The 19,605-nt window shown below is 36.1% G+C and overlaps 1 protein-coding gene across 7 annotated transcripts in view; it reads right to left on the bottom strand.

Moving 5' to 3' along the window:
* Positions 1–18,783: 18,783 nt before the first annotated feature.
* Positions 18,784–19,605, bottom strand: part of CSNK1G3 (casein kinase 1 gamma 3) — a 72,226-nt gene continuing 71,404 nt past the window's right edge. For all 7 annotated transcript variants that reach the window (XM_087715853.1, XM_087715849.1, XM_087715855.1 and 4 more), the window contains one exon: positions 18,784–19,165. In XM_087715853.1, coding sequence (XP_087571979.1) covers positions 19,111–19,165 — 55 coding nt within the window. In that variant the 3' untranslated portion in view covers positions 18,784–19,110. The remainder of the gene's footprint in view (positions 19,166–19,605) is intronic.

Here is a 19,605-nt window from a genome sequence, read left to right as displayed (position 1 = left end):
CTGAGTCAACCTTGAGCTGGTGAGAACTGAATTGCTGACATTAATCAGAATTTGCCTGCAATACTGCATTCTAACCACTGTGCTACCACGCTCTAAATAATAGTTATTTAATATTCATAATTGAATATTAAAATTCAGTTTGAAATGAATTTTAAAATGAATAAAGTCCTCAAATGATCATGACAATTGGGACTGAATTGCCATTATTAAGTGGTCATAAAGCGTGATATCATGTGACTATGTCTGTCACTGGTGGCAATTCCAGACATTTTCTATCTTGTCATTAAGCAAGGACCACAAAGGTCATTAAGTGACTTCCTGGCAGCTTCCCCATTGAGTTTGCTTGTGGGAGGTTGCCAGGGAATGTAGGAAATTGTGATCCCAGGGCCAAGAGACACTACAACAGCTCGAACTATATCACCCTTTCTAACTTATTTTTCTTCAGTGTGATTGCAATTCTGAATAAATGGTTTTAGCCAAGGACCAACTGTATGAACTTATTTCTATTGCATTCACCTTCTGCTGGAAACCTGATAACAGCAATCATCCAGTGTAGGTAGAACTGTAGGAGATGCTACATATAATAAATCCAAGATCAAAAGGAGAGAAGTGGCAGTACTCTGTTGCAGAACATATTTATTCCCAGATGTTCTGCTGTATGGGCAGTATGGGTCATCATGCTTTGCTACCTGCCCATAGGGCATCCTCTATAGGCTCTACATATCCCCTACCGATAGACCAAGGTGAATATTGTGTTTGTCTCTCCACTAGTGTGACTACCACCCAGTTGCTTTGCCCTTAGTGCTATTTTTCCTTAAGTCATTATCATAAGGAAACATCTGGTTTTCTTCTCATTTTGCAGTCCAGTTAAACATGGCTTAAGAGCTTCGTATTTGGATACAAAACTGTAACTTGCCACGAAAAGGCCACAACTTCCTATGTTATCTGATAACATAGGTTTGATTATATATAATTAAAAAGTCAAGACACACCAAAAGACATGTCTCACAGAATATCTTTTGTCTTCCATTAATTCGCTGTGAAAACATTAAGCAGTTCTCTGCCTTAACATCTCCTCCAAACCCTGTTATTTGTTTAAAATATACAGGAATAGATATGATTAAGATACCATATGCTTTTGTATTCTATCACCAGATAATATAACATATTCAATGCTCTACCAAAAGAAGATGGAAAGCAGTCAGCATTTTATTGACTTGCAAGCATCATTCAGAAGCATGTGGATATTGTTTTTTCCAGCACTTTGAAATGTTACCATCCTAAATGGTCAAAGTTTACTTCATTTTACATTAAATTAAGCTCAAGAGCAAGAACGTAAATCACATGCTCACCAAGTCTTCTTCCGACAAGCCTTTGTTACCATGGAAACATTTTTTTCCACAAGCATCAATCAATGAGCTGGTGGAAAACAAAAGATTATAGCACACCAATTATACTTTAGCCAAATTAGAGAGGAGAAAACTGATAGAAAATAAGACAGGAAGAACAAAATGTAACAAAAACGTTGAAGAGGAAAGGAAAGCCTATGTTAATTTTAAAACCTAGAATTTTGGAGGCACACACAAACAGAGAGAGTGAAGAGAAGAAGGGAGGGAAGGAGGGTGGAGAGAGAGAAAAAAAGAGAGAGAAAGAGAATCAGTTAAACATGAGCGACAGAAACAATTTTTTTTTTACTATTTATCAAAGATTGGACTGGCTGAAAATGCTTTGTAGCTCCCTACTTGCCTCCCAAAATAACACCTATTGATTCACATTTTTAAGAGAAAATGATTTGGAAAAGCTGCTAAATTTCCTTATTTAAGCTTTGCCATTTATAAGATAATTGTATTTCTATGGCCAAAAGAGAGCCTCAAGCTGAATATTAAAATGGGCAAGATGCTTTGTGCTGATGCATTGGAATGACTGTCATTCTTTGAGGAGCTGGCAATGTGACAGACAAGTTAAGGCCAAGCTTAATGTAAGACTATGAGTCTGTAAAAAGCAAAAGACATCCTGCCTGTCAAGACAGCCTGGCTGGGTATTCAGCAAAACAGTCCAGACAGTGACCCTGAGCAGCACACAGTGGGGGTCACGATTACATGCCCCTTTGCTTGGAGTCATAGCTTCAGGCAAACAATAGACATTGTTCACACTCCATTGTTCAAGTGCATTTGAAACATTCTATGGGGGGGAGGAAATCAGTGTTAAAACACAGCTGGAACATTCCGCTATTCTTTCAGGAAATTAATAGTATCAACTTTTTATATCCTGTTCTTTCTTCAGTAATGCTGCATGGTACATTTTAGCTGACCATAGTATCTCAAAAATAAGTTGGTAGCTCTTACAAATGCATTTATTGTATTTGTTCTTTATTCTTCTAACAAGCTTTCTAGCAAAAGCATTTGGCATCATTTCAACATATATAACTGGATTGGACTAATATGATATTGCTGGATGTAATGGACCCATCTTTTGGGTATACTAGTATTCATGAAACTCTGAAGTTTATAACAATACAACATAGCAAAGTAGCTGGCTATCTGTCTGTCTACACCAGGCATGTCCAAGCCATGTCCTGCAGGCTACATACTGCCCTGGACAGCTAGTCTCACAAAATTGTAAACTTTATCATTATTGTGTGATAAATATATAATTTGTTATATTTATGCTGATAAATAAATAAAGGGAGACTAGTATAGATCTATTTCAAGCTATTTAGCTCTCATCAGCTAGCCATACCCAAGTTTTTGGGAATCGAACCTGTGCTCTATTGGCTCCCAGGCAGGGAGTTAACCATTTGAGCTACAGAGAACGACTCCTTTATCAGCCAGCCAGGGTGGGAGGTATATACTTAAAGTCACAACCCCTGGTATGCCCAAGTATGGGAGGAAGGTCACACTTCCACTCTCTGTCATTAGGCTCGTCACAAGAGTCCATCCAGACAGAAACCCAATATTTTTTACTGTTGCCTTTTTTGTTACATTTGTTATATTTATGCTGATAAATAAATAAAGGGAGACTAGTATAGATCTATTTCAAGCTATTGGGAGGCAATAGAGCACAGGTTCGATTCCCAAAAACTTGGGTATGGCTAGCTGATGAGAGCTAAATAGCTTGAAATAGATCTATACTAGTCTCCCTTTATTTATTTATCAGCATAAATATAACATATATATATATATATATATATATATATATATATATATATATATATATATATATATATATATATATATATATATATATATATATATATATATATATATATATATATATATATATATATATGATATATATGATATATATGATATATATATATATGATATATATATATATGATATATATATATATATATATATATATATATATATATATATATATATATATATATATGATATATATATATATATATGAAATATATATATACTAGTCTCCCTTTATTTATTTATCAGCACAAATAAAAAACACAAATATAACAAAGGCAACAGTAAAAATATTGGGTTTCTGTCGTGATGGACTCTTGTGACGAGCCGATAGACAGATGATGGAAGCAGTTAGCTTCCTCCCATAATTGGGGCTTACCAGGGGTTGTAAAAAAAAAAATCTTATATATGTATGTATGTATGTATGTATGTATGTATGTATGTATGTATGTATGTATGTATGTATATATATATATATATATATATATATATATATATATATATATATATATATATATATATATATATATATATATATATATATATATATATATATATATATATATATATATAAACTATATTATATATTTTGATTGCGGCCCATGACAATTCCTCAAACAGGCCCAGGCAAGCCAAAAGTTGGACACCCATGGGCTACACAACAAACACGCATGCGCACACACACATTGAAAACTTGTGTATTGCAAAGCAACTTTTCTGCCTTTTGCCCCATCATTGTTTTCGGAAATGCATTTGAGCTCTAGAAGTGTATTAGAAACTAACTAGAAGTGGTAGATAATTATAATTTAGTTGTTGTTTTGAAGTGGCTCAGAAACATAAGAACTAGAGCAAATGTTAGAATCTTTCTTCTGAATTAGTGCTGGAGGTAGAACATGACCTCAGTAGCTAGGTGCTTTAATATCTGTAGCAAATTTGGTTAGCTGGTTGGTTTTGTTGTGGTTTGGGGGAGTTTAGAAGTTTTTATGTGCAAAGATATATCTGCCAATATTTCAGAATCTAAACAGGAACATGATTAGTCTGAAAGTTAAGCAAGCATTGAGCCTATTTACTATTTGGATGGGAGATTTTCAAGGAACAATAGGTTGAAGAGTAGATTGAAAAGTCAGAGAATATGGCATAGTTGTGAAAAGTAAAAAGTACAAACCCACATTTGGTTGGGTAGAAGAATCCATGAAAAAGTTTAAAATGAATAGGATTCAGGGGGTAGGTGGACAGAGGAAAAAACCTTTCCCACAGAATCACAATGGGGAAAGCAGTTGGGGAATGTCTCAAAATGCTGCTAATTGCTCAATTCATTCAAAATAAATGCCACTGAGAACAAAAACAGCAAATGAATTTCTTAGAGCAATTAAGATATTTTGGAGCTACAGCTTTCCTTTTGTTTTGCATTTAAGTTTTGAAAGGTAGTTATTATTGTTGTTTTACACCACACACACACATGCACACACACACACACACACACAGGGGAAATAAGTGAAGTGTTAGTTGTTAGGCCTGCTCACCATGGCCATCATCATAAAGTATTTATCTAAAGATAAAGTATTTATAATAGGTAGAATGGATTCATAGAAATTTTTCATAACACACTTTCTGTGTATTTGATACACTGCTAGAGAAATGAGGTTATTGGGTGAATGTAATGAATTTGAACAAAATATGTGCTGAGAAATTGAGTTTTGCTATACCATCTGGGAAATCTCTTTCACTCAATAGTTATAAAGGCCCCAGTTTTCCAGTATTCTGCAAAAGCTTCTTGTTTTGTTTTCTTTTTAAAAGTGAAGAATTGTTTTGAAATAAAGGCCCCAATCCTTTTTTTTTCCATTTCACTTCTTTATAAGATCTACAGCTTGATTTTCTGCTGGGATTACTCTCCAGAAGTAGGCAGTGCTGAAACTCAAGGCAGGTTATGGTGATTTACAACAGATCTTATTTACTCAAAATAGATTGTAAGGATTTAAATGGCACAATCCATTTCAAAATTATCATCTTGATCCACTGATTTAACGCATTGCAAATGCAGATATCTTAAATACTATTCAGTAATATAAGATGCCAGAGTAAGGAAGGACAGAGGTGGAGTACTGGCTTTAGTGATCCACAGTTCTAGGTTATAGCAACCGTATGATCAGAGCAATAAGCAATAAGCATTGCCTAACTTTCAATGATTTTGGAACAATGGAACCACTGAAAGTAATTTATGTAGTCTGCAGAGGAGGCGAAATTTCATGGCCCAAGAATGAAAATTGGAGCAGGGATATTTGGGAGTGCCACAAAGGTCAAGAGGACAGCAGCAGCCATGTGACTGAAGCCTCATCCCTTTTTTCTTTTCTTTTTTACAGATGTCAGAGATGTAAAATAATGGTTGAGAATAATAATGTGATCATAGCAATAATCTTGATTTTGTTGGATCCCCGAGATCACATCCCTGATCAGATGGACTGCACAATTTCTCAGTGCCTAGGACCAGAGGTGGGTTGCTACCGGTTCACACTGGTTTGGACAAACTGGTAGTGGAAATTGCGACTGGGTCACCAAATCGGTAGGGACGCCTGGCTGGCCATGTCCCCGAACTGGATCCCCGGTTGCCCATGACATTGCCAGCATATTTTTAGTCATTTTATACTGTTCTGCACATACACAATTTACAGGCAACTGCTCATGCATAAGCAATGTGTGGCGGGTGTGAGCATGCAAAGTGAACTGGCATTAATGCCTGCAGCAACCCACCCCTGCCTGGGACCTATCATCTCCGCCCCTGACTCACTCCAGACTTGGTTCTTCTCCAGCTATGCCTTATTGTTGGGATAGGATAGGATATATTTTTTCTCCTCAATATCTCCTCTCTCTGTCACAATAATCACAATAAAGAATTAGCCTTTCTCTTGTATGAACCATTTTAATCTGTGAAATATGCTATACATTTTCTCCACTAGAGGAACTCTTTTTGCTCTTCATTTCAGTGTATTTTTCCCAAAACAAACAAAAATTAAGGGTTGTAAAATATTTATAAAGAGAGTGTAGTTTGAGAACCTTTACACAGATTTCTAGGAAACTGCTCATATTTCAGCCTTAATAATAATCTAGATTTCCTGTAAACGTTATCCATTAAAATAGGAAAAACATGAGTACTTTAAAAAGAGATTCAGCTTAATATTTGTTCTGGCAAAAATGGATGATTCTAACCTTTTTGCAAAATTTCATCCTGTTATGGTAAAAAGAAACAAAATCATTGTAGCCATTTTTGTTTTCCCCAGATTAAATAAATAGGAGAGCAAATATTCTGACCGGGTGCAAGTCAAGTCACGTGTTTCTGGAAGGGAAGTAGAATGGATTGGGCCATTTATAGAATTCTTGGAAAAGCTCTGGTTGGTCTCTACATAATCATACTAAATGCATAATTTAGGGGCATGAGAATTAACATTATTGGAAGAACCCACTGCATATTTAAATAAATAATGCACCTTTGAGCATGTTTAAGATTTTGGGGGGGGGGGGAAATATATGAAAGAGGAGGTATAATGGGTGTAGTCATGTCACATGGATAGGCAGGACTCAATCTCTCCCCCCCCCCCCAGTTTTCTTGGCAAAAAATAAGATTGGGTTCCTCTTAGTTTATTTTACCATATGAAGCCTGGTTTGCAACACAGGTATTATTTTGTGTGTCAAAAATGAAGTTGTTTTGGTAAAATTAATTAGTATCATTGGATAAAAAAAGGCACTGGGCCCAAAAGCCACATATTCTCTACCACAGGTGCTGATGATTAGGGGAAAAAAGGCAGAATAACCACAATAAGAAAAAAATATTTATGCAACTATTGTGTTTCTCCGCAAATAAGACAGGGTCTTATTTTTTTGACCTCTGAAATAAGCACTTGGCCTTATTTTGGGGGAGGTCTTATTATTATTTTTAAGGTGCAGGAGGCGGCGAGTGTAGTCACCTCATGGCTGCTGCTCTGTTGCAATATTTTAGGGGGAGGGCTTATTTTAGCGCATGTGCTCAAAAGCGCGATTGGGCTTATTATCCAGGGAGATCTTATTTTCAGGGAAACAGGGTATTACATATTAAGTGTGAATTTGCCTTTGTATACTACAGAGCCAACTATAAAAGAGTTGAACTGTGGAGTCTTGGTACTCCCTGAACTTGGTTGTTGGCTTTCAGATGTTTCATTATCCATGCACTAATGATGTTACCTAATCAGGTAATGAAATGTCTGCAAGGCAACAACCAAGCTCAGGGAGCACCAAGGATTCCAAACTATGTTTCCATATGATGAGATCATATTTGGGGAATATTACATAGCTAGCCATCTAACAGGGTACCAACAGGGCATGCACCAATATATATATATATATACATATACATACACATACACATACACATACACATACACATACACATATATATATATTCACAATTTGTGGTCATCAGTGATGGTGTCATCACTTTATTGATTAAAACTGAGTGGCTATTATTTCACAGTTCCCATAAGATTCCTGTCATCATTGGGAATGTAAAATGGCAACCTGCATCATTTTAATACTGCCAGAGAAGCTCAGAAATCCTTGCAGATCATTTCATCAGCTGACTGATAAAGACAATAATTGCGGCATCCTCAATTCCCTAAATACAATGGAATCATATATAACATATATCATTTAACTTAACCAGTAATCTAATGTTTGTTCCAGAAACAACAAAAATCAATAGGATGGTAAAAACAGCCTATGACTTATTATAAACACTCTAAAATTAAATCTGAATTAATATCTCACTTTATCCTATTGATTTGCTTTGCTAAAAGCAAATTAACCCAGAGAAAGTTGGAAAAGTCAGGCAGATTTACCCTTAACTCAACATTGGCTTTCACACTAATGGAATTTTATGGACTTTGTTACAGTAGAGCTGAACATTTGCAATTCTTATTTGTTCATGTTGAACTTCTTTCATACAAGATAGCTTATTCATATTACAGATAGAAAATAGCTTTTTATTATATTGATCCAATGTTCACTAAGACAAGAACAACTTTATACAAATATACACACACAGACAAACCAATAATAAACAATTAATTGCAACCATCCTATACTTGCCGATCCTTGTTTCATTGGGTGGGGTACTTAGATGTTTCTTCTGACAGTAGTCCTCAACAGCTGTGACTTAATCCTTGTTCTGCAAAAATTGATGATTCTAATCTTTTTACAAAGGTTCTCTCAGCAGAGTTTCCTCTGTGGCTTCAACTCTCACACAAATAATTGTTTTGCAGTCATATTATGCAATTATTATTTTTCTTTCAACAGAGGAAAAAGCCCTGAGATGTCATGCTGATCTGCTGAGGTATGGTTTAGTACCTGCAGGTTTTTTTTTTTAATGAAATGGGCTTTAATTCAAAACTATAATTGATTTCTGCTAGCTTGCATTAAAAAGTGTTTTTGGTACATCACTTCTTTCATTCTAAGCAACGTTCTTATAAATACATCCTTCAAACACAGAGGTGAAAATAATTTAGAAAATTCAACAGAATTTCCTACACATGATTTGTTCTAATCAGTGCATTTTAGATACAGCACTTGCCTCTCCCACTTCCTCTGTTATTTTGGCTCCCCCACCCTTTTTGTCATCTTATATTAAGTTTACACATGCAAGGTTTCTGCCTGCACAAAATTTCCCAAAAACATCCTGAAATAATGTCACAGAAATCCGTAGAGCTGTTCTGTAATAGATGTTTTTCCCTCACTAAATCAATTCAGGGGCTAATTGGGGTGGAAGGTGACTATCTCTAGTGGTTATAAATACATTTGCATTGCTATCAATCTTTTCCCACAGCCAACATTTAAGCAGTCAGAAGGAAAAGGGGCCATCAAGTTTAACTACATAGGCAATGCTGCCATCAAGTGGCAAAATTATTAGTTGGCGCCACTGTGAAATAAAGCAGGAGTGCATTAACAGTGCAAGGGACAGGGAAGAAAGGAGACTGGATCTTAAAATAGATTGTTACTGGAATGGACTGAAGCATTTACAGTATAACATTGTTTGTGGTTCATGCTGGTACCTTCCAGAGTTTACTACTAGAACACGTTTTTGTAAAGTCATCTTTGAAAACTGTCACACGCCTCTGCTCATTTTGGCAGTTCTTTTGCATAGCATGTAAGCTGCTGGTCCTCTTTGTGATTGCTATATAAAATACTTCTATTTAACCTTTCATGACTTGACAGCCTCAAGCACAGTGTATTCGGAAGTCTGCTATGTGTTTGCATCTGAATCTCTTTTTATGTCCCTATTTAAGACTCTTGAGGGACAGTTGAATTCTTACACACCCAGCCTCCCACATATTTTTCTTCCTGCAAAGTAGCACATGGGATCAAGCAGCCTTAAAAATGGAACAAAGATAGACAGGAAGTTGTTCCATCTCAAAAGACTCTTAATTAGGCAGATAGTAACTCAAGATTCTTAGCTGTAGATGAAATACCAGATTGCCATACCATCAAATATGTCTGTGCTGTGTCAGAATCATTTTTCATATGGACAGGTTTTCCAGGATGCCAGATAGCTCATTTAAACTAGATGGGCTTTTACAATTTCAGTTGTTTCATTTGTTTGATAACACTCTTGCTACTTGCACTGTTAATTAAAAGTTTAAAAGTATTAGTCTATATGATTGCTTTGAGAATTCATTCAAATTTAAGGGCAGCATCATAAAATGAGAATGCACCATTTTGTGACCTGAAAGTCACATGAACATCTTGAAAGTCTGGGATTTAACCTCCAAAATCATTTGAATGATTGCCAGAGAATTATATTTTAAAGTGATGGGGCAAATAATTACAAACATGGGATTATAATCACATTGATTGTGTTTAATTTTAATGTATTTACATGTTTTAATTTTAAAAAAAATTAAATTCTAGCCTATCCAATAACTATTCTCAATTTTATTTAATGAGCTCTGTCAGTGATGTCCATGTGAACTTTCATTCATATGAAGGGCCCTTTCATTCCCATCTTTCAGCATTGCCTCCTGTCAAGAACAGAATTGGGAGAGAAAGTTGAAAGATACAGTGGGCAGGGAACTTTGCTTAGCCAGCATTTTTATGGAAGGATATAGGTAAAGGTAAAGGTTCCCCTCGCACATACAGTATGTGCTAGTCATTCTCGACTCTAGGGGCGGTGCTCATCTCTGTTTCAAAGCCAAAGAGCCCATTCTCCAAAGACGTCTCCGTGATCGTGTTATCGGCATGACTAAACACCAAAGGCGCACGGAATACTGTTACCTTCCCACCAAAGTTGGTTCCTATTTTTCTACTTGCATTTTTTTACATGCCTTCAAACTGCTAGGTTGGCAGAGGCTGGGGCAAGTAACAGGAGCTCACTCTGTTACACAGCACTAGCAATTCAAACCACTGAACTGCTGACCTTCTTATTGATAAGCTCAGTGTCTTAGCCACCACAACCCTTTTTATGGAAGGATATGGGGAACACTAAATAGCATATTGCCTGTAACTTCAGAACATAAATACCTTTGTACAAGCAGCAATGGATATTTATTCTATCACTTTATCTTATTTAAATTATGAACTAATAAGAGTATAAGATAATAAATATATAAAGGGAATCCCATAGAAGGTCATGGTCTGCTTTGTAATGTTTCTCACTTCAGGATAAAGAGTAGCTGTTTTAAGTTACAAGAAAACATTGAGCATAGTAATAGGCTTTCTAACAAAACAAACTAATATAACAGGGAATTTTTTCAAGCTAGTGAAGCAATTGATAAGGTCCACCTTTAGATGTGTTCAAGCAAAAGCTAGGCTATCATTTTACAAGAAACTTTGATTTGGATTTTCTTTGTGGCAGCCCCACAAATACTGCAACAATACTATCATGTTGCTCCTAGTTCTGGCTCTTTATGCTAGAAGCAGAGCCCCAGTTAAGTCCTGCGCATATTTATCCATAAGTAAATATGCTGCCAATTTCTCTTTCCAGGTGGAGTTAACCCTTCCACTCACTCCATTCTATAGGTAGTACACACTTAACATCTGCTCACTTAATAGAATAGAATAGAATAGAATAGAATAGAATAGAATAGAATAGAATAGAATTCTTTATTAGCCAAGTGTGATTGGACACACAAGGAATTTGTCTTTGGTGCATATGCTCTCAGTGTGCATAAATAGATAAGATACGTTCATCAAGAATCATAAGGTACTACACTTAATGATAATCATAGGATACAAATAAGCAATCAAGAAACAATAAATATAAATATAAATCATAACGATGGGGAGGGCGCAACCAGTGTCTTTGGCAAGTTCGGGGACCTCGCAAGGCCTTTGCAAGGTCCCCAGACTTGCCTAAGATGCCTGGCCGCCAGCAAGCATGGGCGCCAGGGTGGGGACGGTGGTGTTAACCCCCCCTATCTTTTCGAGGCTGCGGAGTTGACCGGTTTCCATGTGTGTCGGTAGCCATGGCTCTTGGGGCTAACGCAGAGGGGGAAGCAGCTTGGGAGGATTTTCCCCACATGGTTTGGTGGAAAGTTTCACGGAACGGGTTTTTTTGCAAAATGGGGAGTTTCCCCTTAAGACTCCACCGTGTTTCCACATTCTGTATCTGGATGGGTTCGCCAGTTCGCTCTTGCCTTGGTTGGGGCCTGTAGTGTACACACAGTGGGCGAAAGGAGTGAGTGGGGAGGGATACTGGACAGGGAAGTCCATTGGAGTTGGCCGGCTAATAAATTCAAATAGGTAAATCATTAAAATAGAAACTTTGGGGGCTACTGGACTTGGGGTCCTGGGGTCAATCCACAGATTGCAAATCATGTTTCCAGTACCCCAAATTGGGGTTTACTCAACTGGAACCCAATCAACCCTATTGTGGTTTAGTGGGACAGATGAAAATCAGGACTAATGCTAAGATTGTTTAGCTCTTGTGTGACTCGTGCTCCTACAAGAGACGATTGGCATCTTTTGCAAATTCAGAATGTTAAAAAGGTCTTTATCAGAAGGAACCTAAATTACTTGTAAGTAAAGTAAAAGCCAGATTATATGCAAAGGTAACATCCCCACCAAAGTTTTTTTTTAAAAATAAATATTCTTGAAAGGGTAAAGAGGAATGACTTGTGTGAGAATCACCAATTGTAATCCATCATTTAAAGACTTCTAATTTGTTCTGCATGTCTATAAACAAGTTTGTCTATTTATTAAATTTATATATCCCATCACACTAGCTTAACTGATTCGGGACAGCTTACAATGCCATAAAAGCTAATAGACAAGCATTAATATTAACAATTAAATGAAGACTAAAAATCCATGAGGATGAAACACGCAGGGATGGTCCTTTTGTTTGTGTCTTAGGCACAGCACCACACCTCCATATTTTCTCTCAGCCCCTGCTTTGATTTATTTATTTGATCAAATTTTGAAACCAACCATCTCCCTCACAAAGGAACTTTGGGCAGTGTACAAATAAAACATTAAAACCTTTTTAAAAAGCATATAAAATTTGAAAGAGGCAAAGAGGATTATGCTAAAACTGAATTAAAATTAAAACTTTCAGTTTTCCCTTGCATCAAGGTTCTCCAACAGAAGAGACTCTTGATAGCTCCCGGTTGAAATGAGGGGTCCTGGGAGTTGAGCTTGCAGACATTTCATTACCAAACTAAGTAACATCAGCAGTGTGTGTTTCTGTGTGATACCTGGTGATTGCTGGTTCTTTGAGCTTCCTGGCACTGTCCTTTATAATTTCCCACAATGCCTTGATGGTTTTTGTTCCAGTGGCTTTGTCTTTCCTGTCTTTAGGGTTAGGGGGGGAAAAAACTGGTTTCATCTGCAGTCTTTTGGGGGGGAATTGTTATTTTTTGGTGTTTTCCTGGCATTGTCATAGTTTGTGGGTGTGTAATGTCCCGCAGTTATCTACACATTAATAATGATAAAGTATTATTACTATTTCCTTATACATTTTACTGACCTTTCATTGCATAATTTGTTTTCTTTCATACTTTTAGATTTCTAATTTCTGTTTCTGTTAGTTAGCAATTGATAAAACAAATCCCACGTGAAAAAGTATTTGAAGCCTTCTTGATTTTAATTGTCAATTTATTCATTCCTGCACATTCTAATATTTATTCATTTTCATATCTTTGTTTTTCCACTGTTCGGCAAACACAATTCCAGCAGCTGTAAAATTAAATATGTATTGTATTCCCTTTGAAATACACAACAAAATATTACTGGTTTTAAATCCATATCTTGCTTTACCATTGCTTCTAACCATGACACCACTAACTCTTGAATGGCTACTTGGTCTGTCCTAAGTACTGAACCTAATTCTTATATTCCTGTTTTTTGAACTGAGGAATAAATTTCAGAAAAAGAAATCTTGCTCTGTGAATCTACCTATGACATTCATTCTTGATCTAGCTTCTTAGATGAAAAACTATCTCTTTCCTATTTGTTGGGGGACATCCTTCCTGAAAAGACTGTACATTGTTGGGTGAAAACAGAGATCCCTGTTACCTGTAGTGTAGTCCTCAGCTTACAACCACAATCAAGTCCAATATTGTTTTATTTCTTCTGCAGTTTAATTATTTAACAGGATGAAGAGGCAACAGAGCATGACCACTAGGACAGTCATCCTTTCTCTGTAAGTAGCTCTTTGTTTTGTGTGCTGGTTTCATCCTAATGCAGTGCATGCAGTGTATCTTCTTTGTGCAGGCCATTCACTGGAGTCAGTGATACTGAAGACTGGCAAGGACAGTCATCTTCCTTCTGTAAGTAGCTCTTTTATTGTTTTGTGTACTTATTTTAATCTTTTTTAAGTAGTAAGTGCACAAAATAATAAATTTCCTTTTTTATATCTTCTTTTTGTAGATCCATTGGGGCAAAGAATTCAGCGACATCGTCTTGGCCACTCCCATCTGGTCACATGACTGCCAAGCCACTCTCACCCAGTTACATGGCTGGCAAGCCACTCCCACTCAGTCACATGGCCAGCAAGCCACTCCCACAAAGCAGGCCACACCTACAGAAGACGTTCCAAAAAAATTTGAAACACACCACTGATCTGTACCCTCAGTCACCTGAATAGTGCAAATGGCTGTGGAACCTTCTTGGAACTGCTGAAAGGACTGGGTTGTAAACAGGATGGTGCTGTCTCTGTTGAGAGGGCTGTTCAATCTTAATGTAGATGACCTCTTTCAAGCTAGAGGTCCTCTCTATCCAGAATGTGAACTTTTACTATCTTCAAAAGAGTGACCTTTATGCAGATGGATTGCTGAATCTTGTCCTAATGGATTTGTTCTATGTTGTGTTATGTTTGAAGTGGATGTTTTGTTTCTCCATTGTACAGATCTGCACGTCCACATTGCACTGCGTATATCACATTGCTCAGTTTGTATCTGGATGTTTTAGCTTCAGGGTGGACAAGTTTCTGCCTTAGTTTATTTGGGGTTTAAAGTGTGTATGTATAGTATTGGTTGAAAATCCTCCTGAACTTTTCACATATTCCTGCAATGTTTGGAATGACAATGTTGCTTTCCTTGTTGTTTTTTGTCTGTTATGGAGACACTCCTGCTGGTTCTTTCCTTTTCTTTCCTTCTTTCCTTCCTTCCTCCTTCCTTCCTTCCTTCTTTTAGTTATTTGATGAAGGCCCAGTTGAGATAGCTACAAGTTCTGAGGGCTTCCTTGACGTGTTTTAGTTCTTTTTCTTTCCTATCTTTGCTTTTCATCTTTGCCTACCATTTTCCTGCCTACTTTAATTTGTATTCCTAGTCTGTCTTTTAGCAATAGGAGGTTCAGCTGAAGTAGACATAACCTAAAAATGGAAAAGGCATGTATGTAGAGGGCAAAAGCTTGTCAAAATGATCCCTTTGGGAGGTAGATAACAAGGAACAACATTGATAAAGATCACAAAAATGTTACCAGGAGACAAGACTGTCCCCCCACTCAATGGCAGATTTGTGGAGCAACAAGACAAGGGCTTAGGCAAACAAAATCTGTAAGTACATTTATACCATGTAGACTTGGTGGCTTCCGATCCACATAGGTGTCAAGAAGGGCATCCGGCCAGTAAACACTCAGTTCCACTCAGTTGCCCTGACTCCACTCTGAAACAAGGAATTAAAGGGTGGTGCAAAGAAAAGCAATGCAATTCAAATTCTGGTTCCAATTACTGTTGTTAACCAACAGTACCTGGTACAAGTAGAACAAATAAGTACAAATAAAGAAATCACTTTCATTTAGCATAAAAAAAATGTAGAGCTAATGCTATGAGAACATCTAGGAGGTAAAAATATTAATAATTACTCATAAATAAAATATTATTTTTAGAAAGAGTTCAACACAGGTATTGAAGAGTTTTATTTTGAGCAGCTCTACCTCCAGTTGGAATATTCCCCCAGTAAGTTTGAATTTGTGTCCTGTTAAGGAAACAATTTATGTAGATGTTTTAAATAAGAGTCAGTGGGATTTTGAAACATTTCTGCTCCTCCCTCCCTCCCTCCCTCCCTCTCTCTCCCTCTCTCTTGGTAAAGTCACAAAGAAGGTAGGACGATAGCCTTACACATGTATATACCATCTTATTTTAAAAAATAGGCAAAGGAGATTTTTCATCCCAACTCTCATATTTATCAATGAAAGCAGTGATTCAGTATATAACGAACATATTTACTTGGCAGATGAGTCTTAGGTGATGGATAGATTAGCAACTTAATTGTAGATAAGAATAATATACAGATGATTTGGCCCTTTCATGCAAAGTCTTTTCTAATTTCCAGAAATTGAACTCTAGGCTTTTTCCTTCCACCAATGAACGTTAACTTGGCAGTTTGCTTGGTAGCCTTAGGCTACATAATAGTCTTCTCTAGTCTGAGAACTGCTAGTTGCTGCCTCACTAGATTCAGCTCTTTTAAAAAAATTAAGTCTTGCAACTTGCCAGTACAAATAGCCATGGAACTGAGTTAAGCAAAGAAACAAGAACAGTGAATTCACTCCAATGTGCTTCATGAATGTCAGATCAAAATGTACATTTCTGTGGCAATTTTTTGTGGTTTCAAGCATGGAAGCCTTGCATCAATCTATTTCAAGGTTGGAATGGTTCATTTCAGTTTTCTGTGACCATAACATTGAAATTTGCTGCTCATAATGACTAAGTTTCATTCTCAGTTTGGAACAGCATATTTTGTTCTGACCTTGAAACAAACTCTTGGAATACATGAATATTGTTTCAAGCACATACACTTAAAAAGATATCTTGAGCTTCATACATTTTTACATACCATTAATCTAAAGCATGGTGGTTATGTTTTATCTTTTCACCTTTCCACCCATCTCTCTTCCTTTCTTGGGTGCTTGAAAGAGAGAGGATCAACAATTCCTAAAGATGCAGTCTTTGACCCCTGCAGGTCTACTTCCCTTTGATTTGACATTCTCTATAATTTTTCTCATTTTCAGAATTTCAAACTAGTTTAAGTAGATTTTTAATACTAGGATTACACCATATCTCCTACTTCCCAATTATTCCAGGCGTAGGCACTCAACATTAGAAAGCATGTAATAAAGTTAAATGTCTATGATATCTGGCATATTCGTTAAATGAAAACATCAGAATATGAAGCTGTCTGTAAGCATCCACTTTCTTATCACTTAGATTCATTAGTTCAGTGCTACCAAAAAAATGAAAGCAAGGGTTAAAAAAAACTACCTTTATTTTTTCTTCTTCATCCATTACATATTTTTAAACAGGGATGTGTTTTATTATTCATACATTCAGGCAATGTTGATTTTATTAGTTTAGACCCGGAAAAAGCATATAAATGCAGACATTGTTGATTTAACCTGAACACAACTGTGTAACTTTCTACTGACCAAGTCATGTGTGAGAACATTCTCCTTAGCATTAAAATGGTGTACTTAAAATATTGCTAAACAGCAATGTCTAGATTCCAGTCTTTGCAGTAAACGAACAAGCTTTACATTGATTTAATCTTCATCATAACTGGATTAATATACACAGTGTTATGTGTAAGGAATTCAGATCATATAAACACTGTACAGGGCAAAGAAAACCTTGAAACGGCTAGGTGTATGATAAGAAATATATTGCAAGTATTTACAAATATAATAGAGAAAAGAAATTTGGTCAAATACTGCAAAGAAGGTGTTATCCACCTACCTTCTTTTTTTAAAAAAATCAGCCTCTTAGTGCTTAAAGTATAATCAGCTGAAATGGTCAAGTGGAACTTTTTTTATCAAATCATTTAGTTTATGCTTTTATTGATCAGATCAAGTTGGTAAATTAAAATTTTATTACAATTATTAACAGCAACAGTGATTAACAACAGCCAGATTTGCACAATGTGTTTATATGTGTGCCTAATTCAAGAAAACACACTGCAGTTTGGCAGTTAAGAAAAATAAATTATAAAACAATCCCTGTAATGCAATAATGAATTCAACTGGTGTGCATTTATCAATTAATACACAGTTTGAATGTTACCATAAGATATTAAAAATAAATAATTATGCCCAAAGGCATGCACTGATAGACAAAAGTTAGCTCTAGGAAACCCTTTTTATAAGAAGACACATAATTTGAATTTTGGTCAACAAATCTGTCTAGCCATTTTATTTCCTTTACTCAAATCCTTATGATACTGGCAGCTTAACATGATAAACATACGCTTCGGTCATTATGGCTTTAAACAAAGCAAACTGAAGGGAGAAGGAGGAAGAGAAAGAACTGCCTTTTCTAATGAACTGTTATTTCCTAACACAGGCACTTTAAGGAATTATCGGGAAAGTACCTAATCAATCCAATCATCTGTATTTTAGTGATGCAGTATTTTGTTGAAATGTAAGCATGTTCTAGAAACCCCCAGTGGCAATCATAAACCACAGGCTAACATTCATTGAAGGAAGCATTATGTTTAACCGACTTCCATTTTTCCTTTCTTAAATCAATAATAAGCATACTTCAGTTTGTTACTTGGCACATCCAGACCTTCATTTTTAAAACTATCATTCAACAATAATGTTTGATTAAGGTTTTGTGATTTCCCACTCTACATGTTTGCAGTTACTTCCTAGGAGTGTGGTTTTATAACCCTTAAGCAACTTTCAATTGATGTTTCAGCATTGATGTCATACATAACTGGAAGCACAACTTGCATTATACAAATATTTGCATTTCAGTACAAGCACTATTGCCACTTTAACTACACTGCATCTCAACTAGAGGTACAACAAAAGCAGATTTGAAAGCCCAGATTTTACAAACACTGATACACTTCCTCCCTTAGAAAGCACAGCATTTAGGCTTGTCTTCAAATGATTCATCCAGCTTCTGTCTTAGTACCACCAGGCAGTGACTCTACCATATTTGTAATAATATTAAGTGGCAAGATTGGAAATGTAGTACCACCAGAGCAACAACTGGGGGGGGGGGGAGGTTTTTTTAAAAAAACGCTATTACTGAGAAGAAATCTTAAAGCAAGATATTTTAAATGCTTGGACAATAATAGCTTAATTTCCAGTGTTCCTTTTTTTAATCGTTTTCCGTATGGCATCTCCCAAACCTTAGCAAATACCAGGTTTATAAAGTATCTGGTCTTCAGCTAATCACTGCTAATGTTTTCTAAGTCAAATTTTCTGAGGAAAAAGACCATTTTTTTGTATCTTGGTGATCAAAAAGGTACTTATGTTGACACAGCAGTAAAGCTCCCAGGAGAGATGATCCAAATTAAAAATATGTTGAACCAGAAAATCAAAGCAGGTATGAGAACCTTCTCACTTAAAGATGATGCTGGAAAAATGAGTGGCAACTAGAGATGACTTATCATGATATAGCAGATGAGTAAGTGAGTAATTCCACACCGTCTCCTTTCCTCCAAAGTCATTTGTGACGTTGAATGGTTTTCCTTTTCCTTCGCTTGAAGAAACAGCAGCACCTAAAATTATTCATAAAAACAATCTTATATAAACAGACAAAACATGCTTGATAAAGGTTACCTTGAAAGTTATCATGAAGTTTTGAAATTGAAGCCATTCAGATAATATTAAAATGCACTATAGCAAACAAAAAGGTATAATAATGAAGACACATAATACAAGCCACTCCATTATGTATCTAAATAAATGGTGTGATGAGATAGTACAGTCATAGCCAAACATCAAAATAAGCACAATGCAGGCATTTTCTTATCTGGTTTAATCAGTGTTTAGAAACAATATATTATTTATGTATTGCTATGTCCCACTATTACAATTAGCCTATTATTTTAATACATTGCACAGATTTTGTGGGTATTTGAGAGGATAGTCTTTAAAAAAAAACAGATTCTCCTTTGCCCTGAACAGCTGAGAGAACTGCAGTTCTAAAATTAGTACT

This window comes from Thamnophis sirtalis, unplaced genomic scaffold, assembly GCF_051295495.1.
Source record: "Thamnophis sirtalis isolate CommonGarterSnake01/CBP01778 unplaced genomic scaffold, rThaSir2_p1.2 scaffold_5, whole genome shotgun sequence".
NCBI classification, from domain to species: Eukaryota; Metazoa; Chordata; class Lepidosauria; order Squamata; family Natricidae; genus Thamnophis; species Thamnophis sirtalis.
Note: the sequence above shows the minus strand (reverse complement) of the source record. Positions and strands in the feature narration are given on the sequence as shown.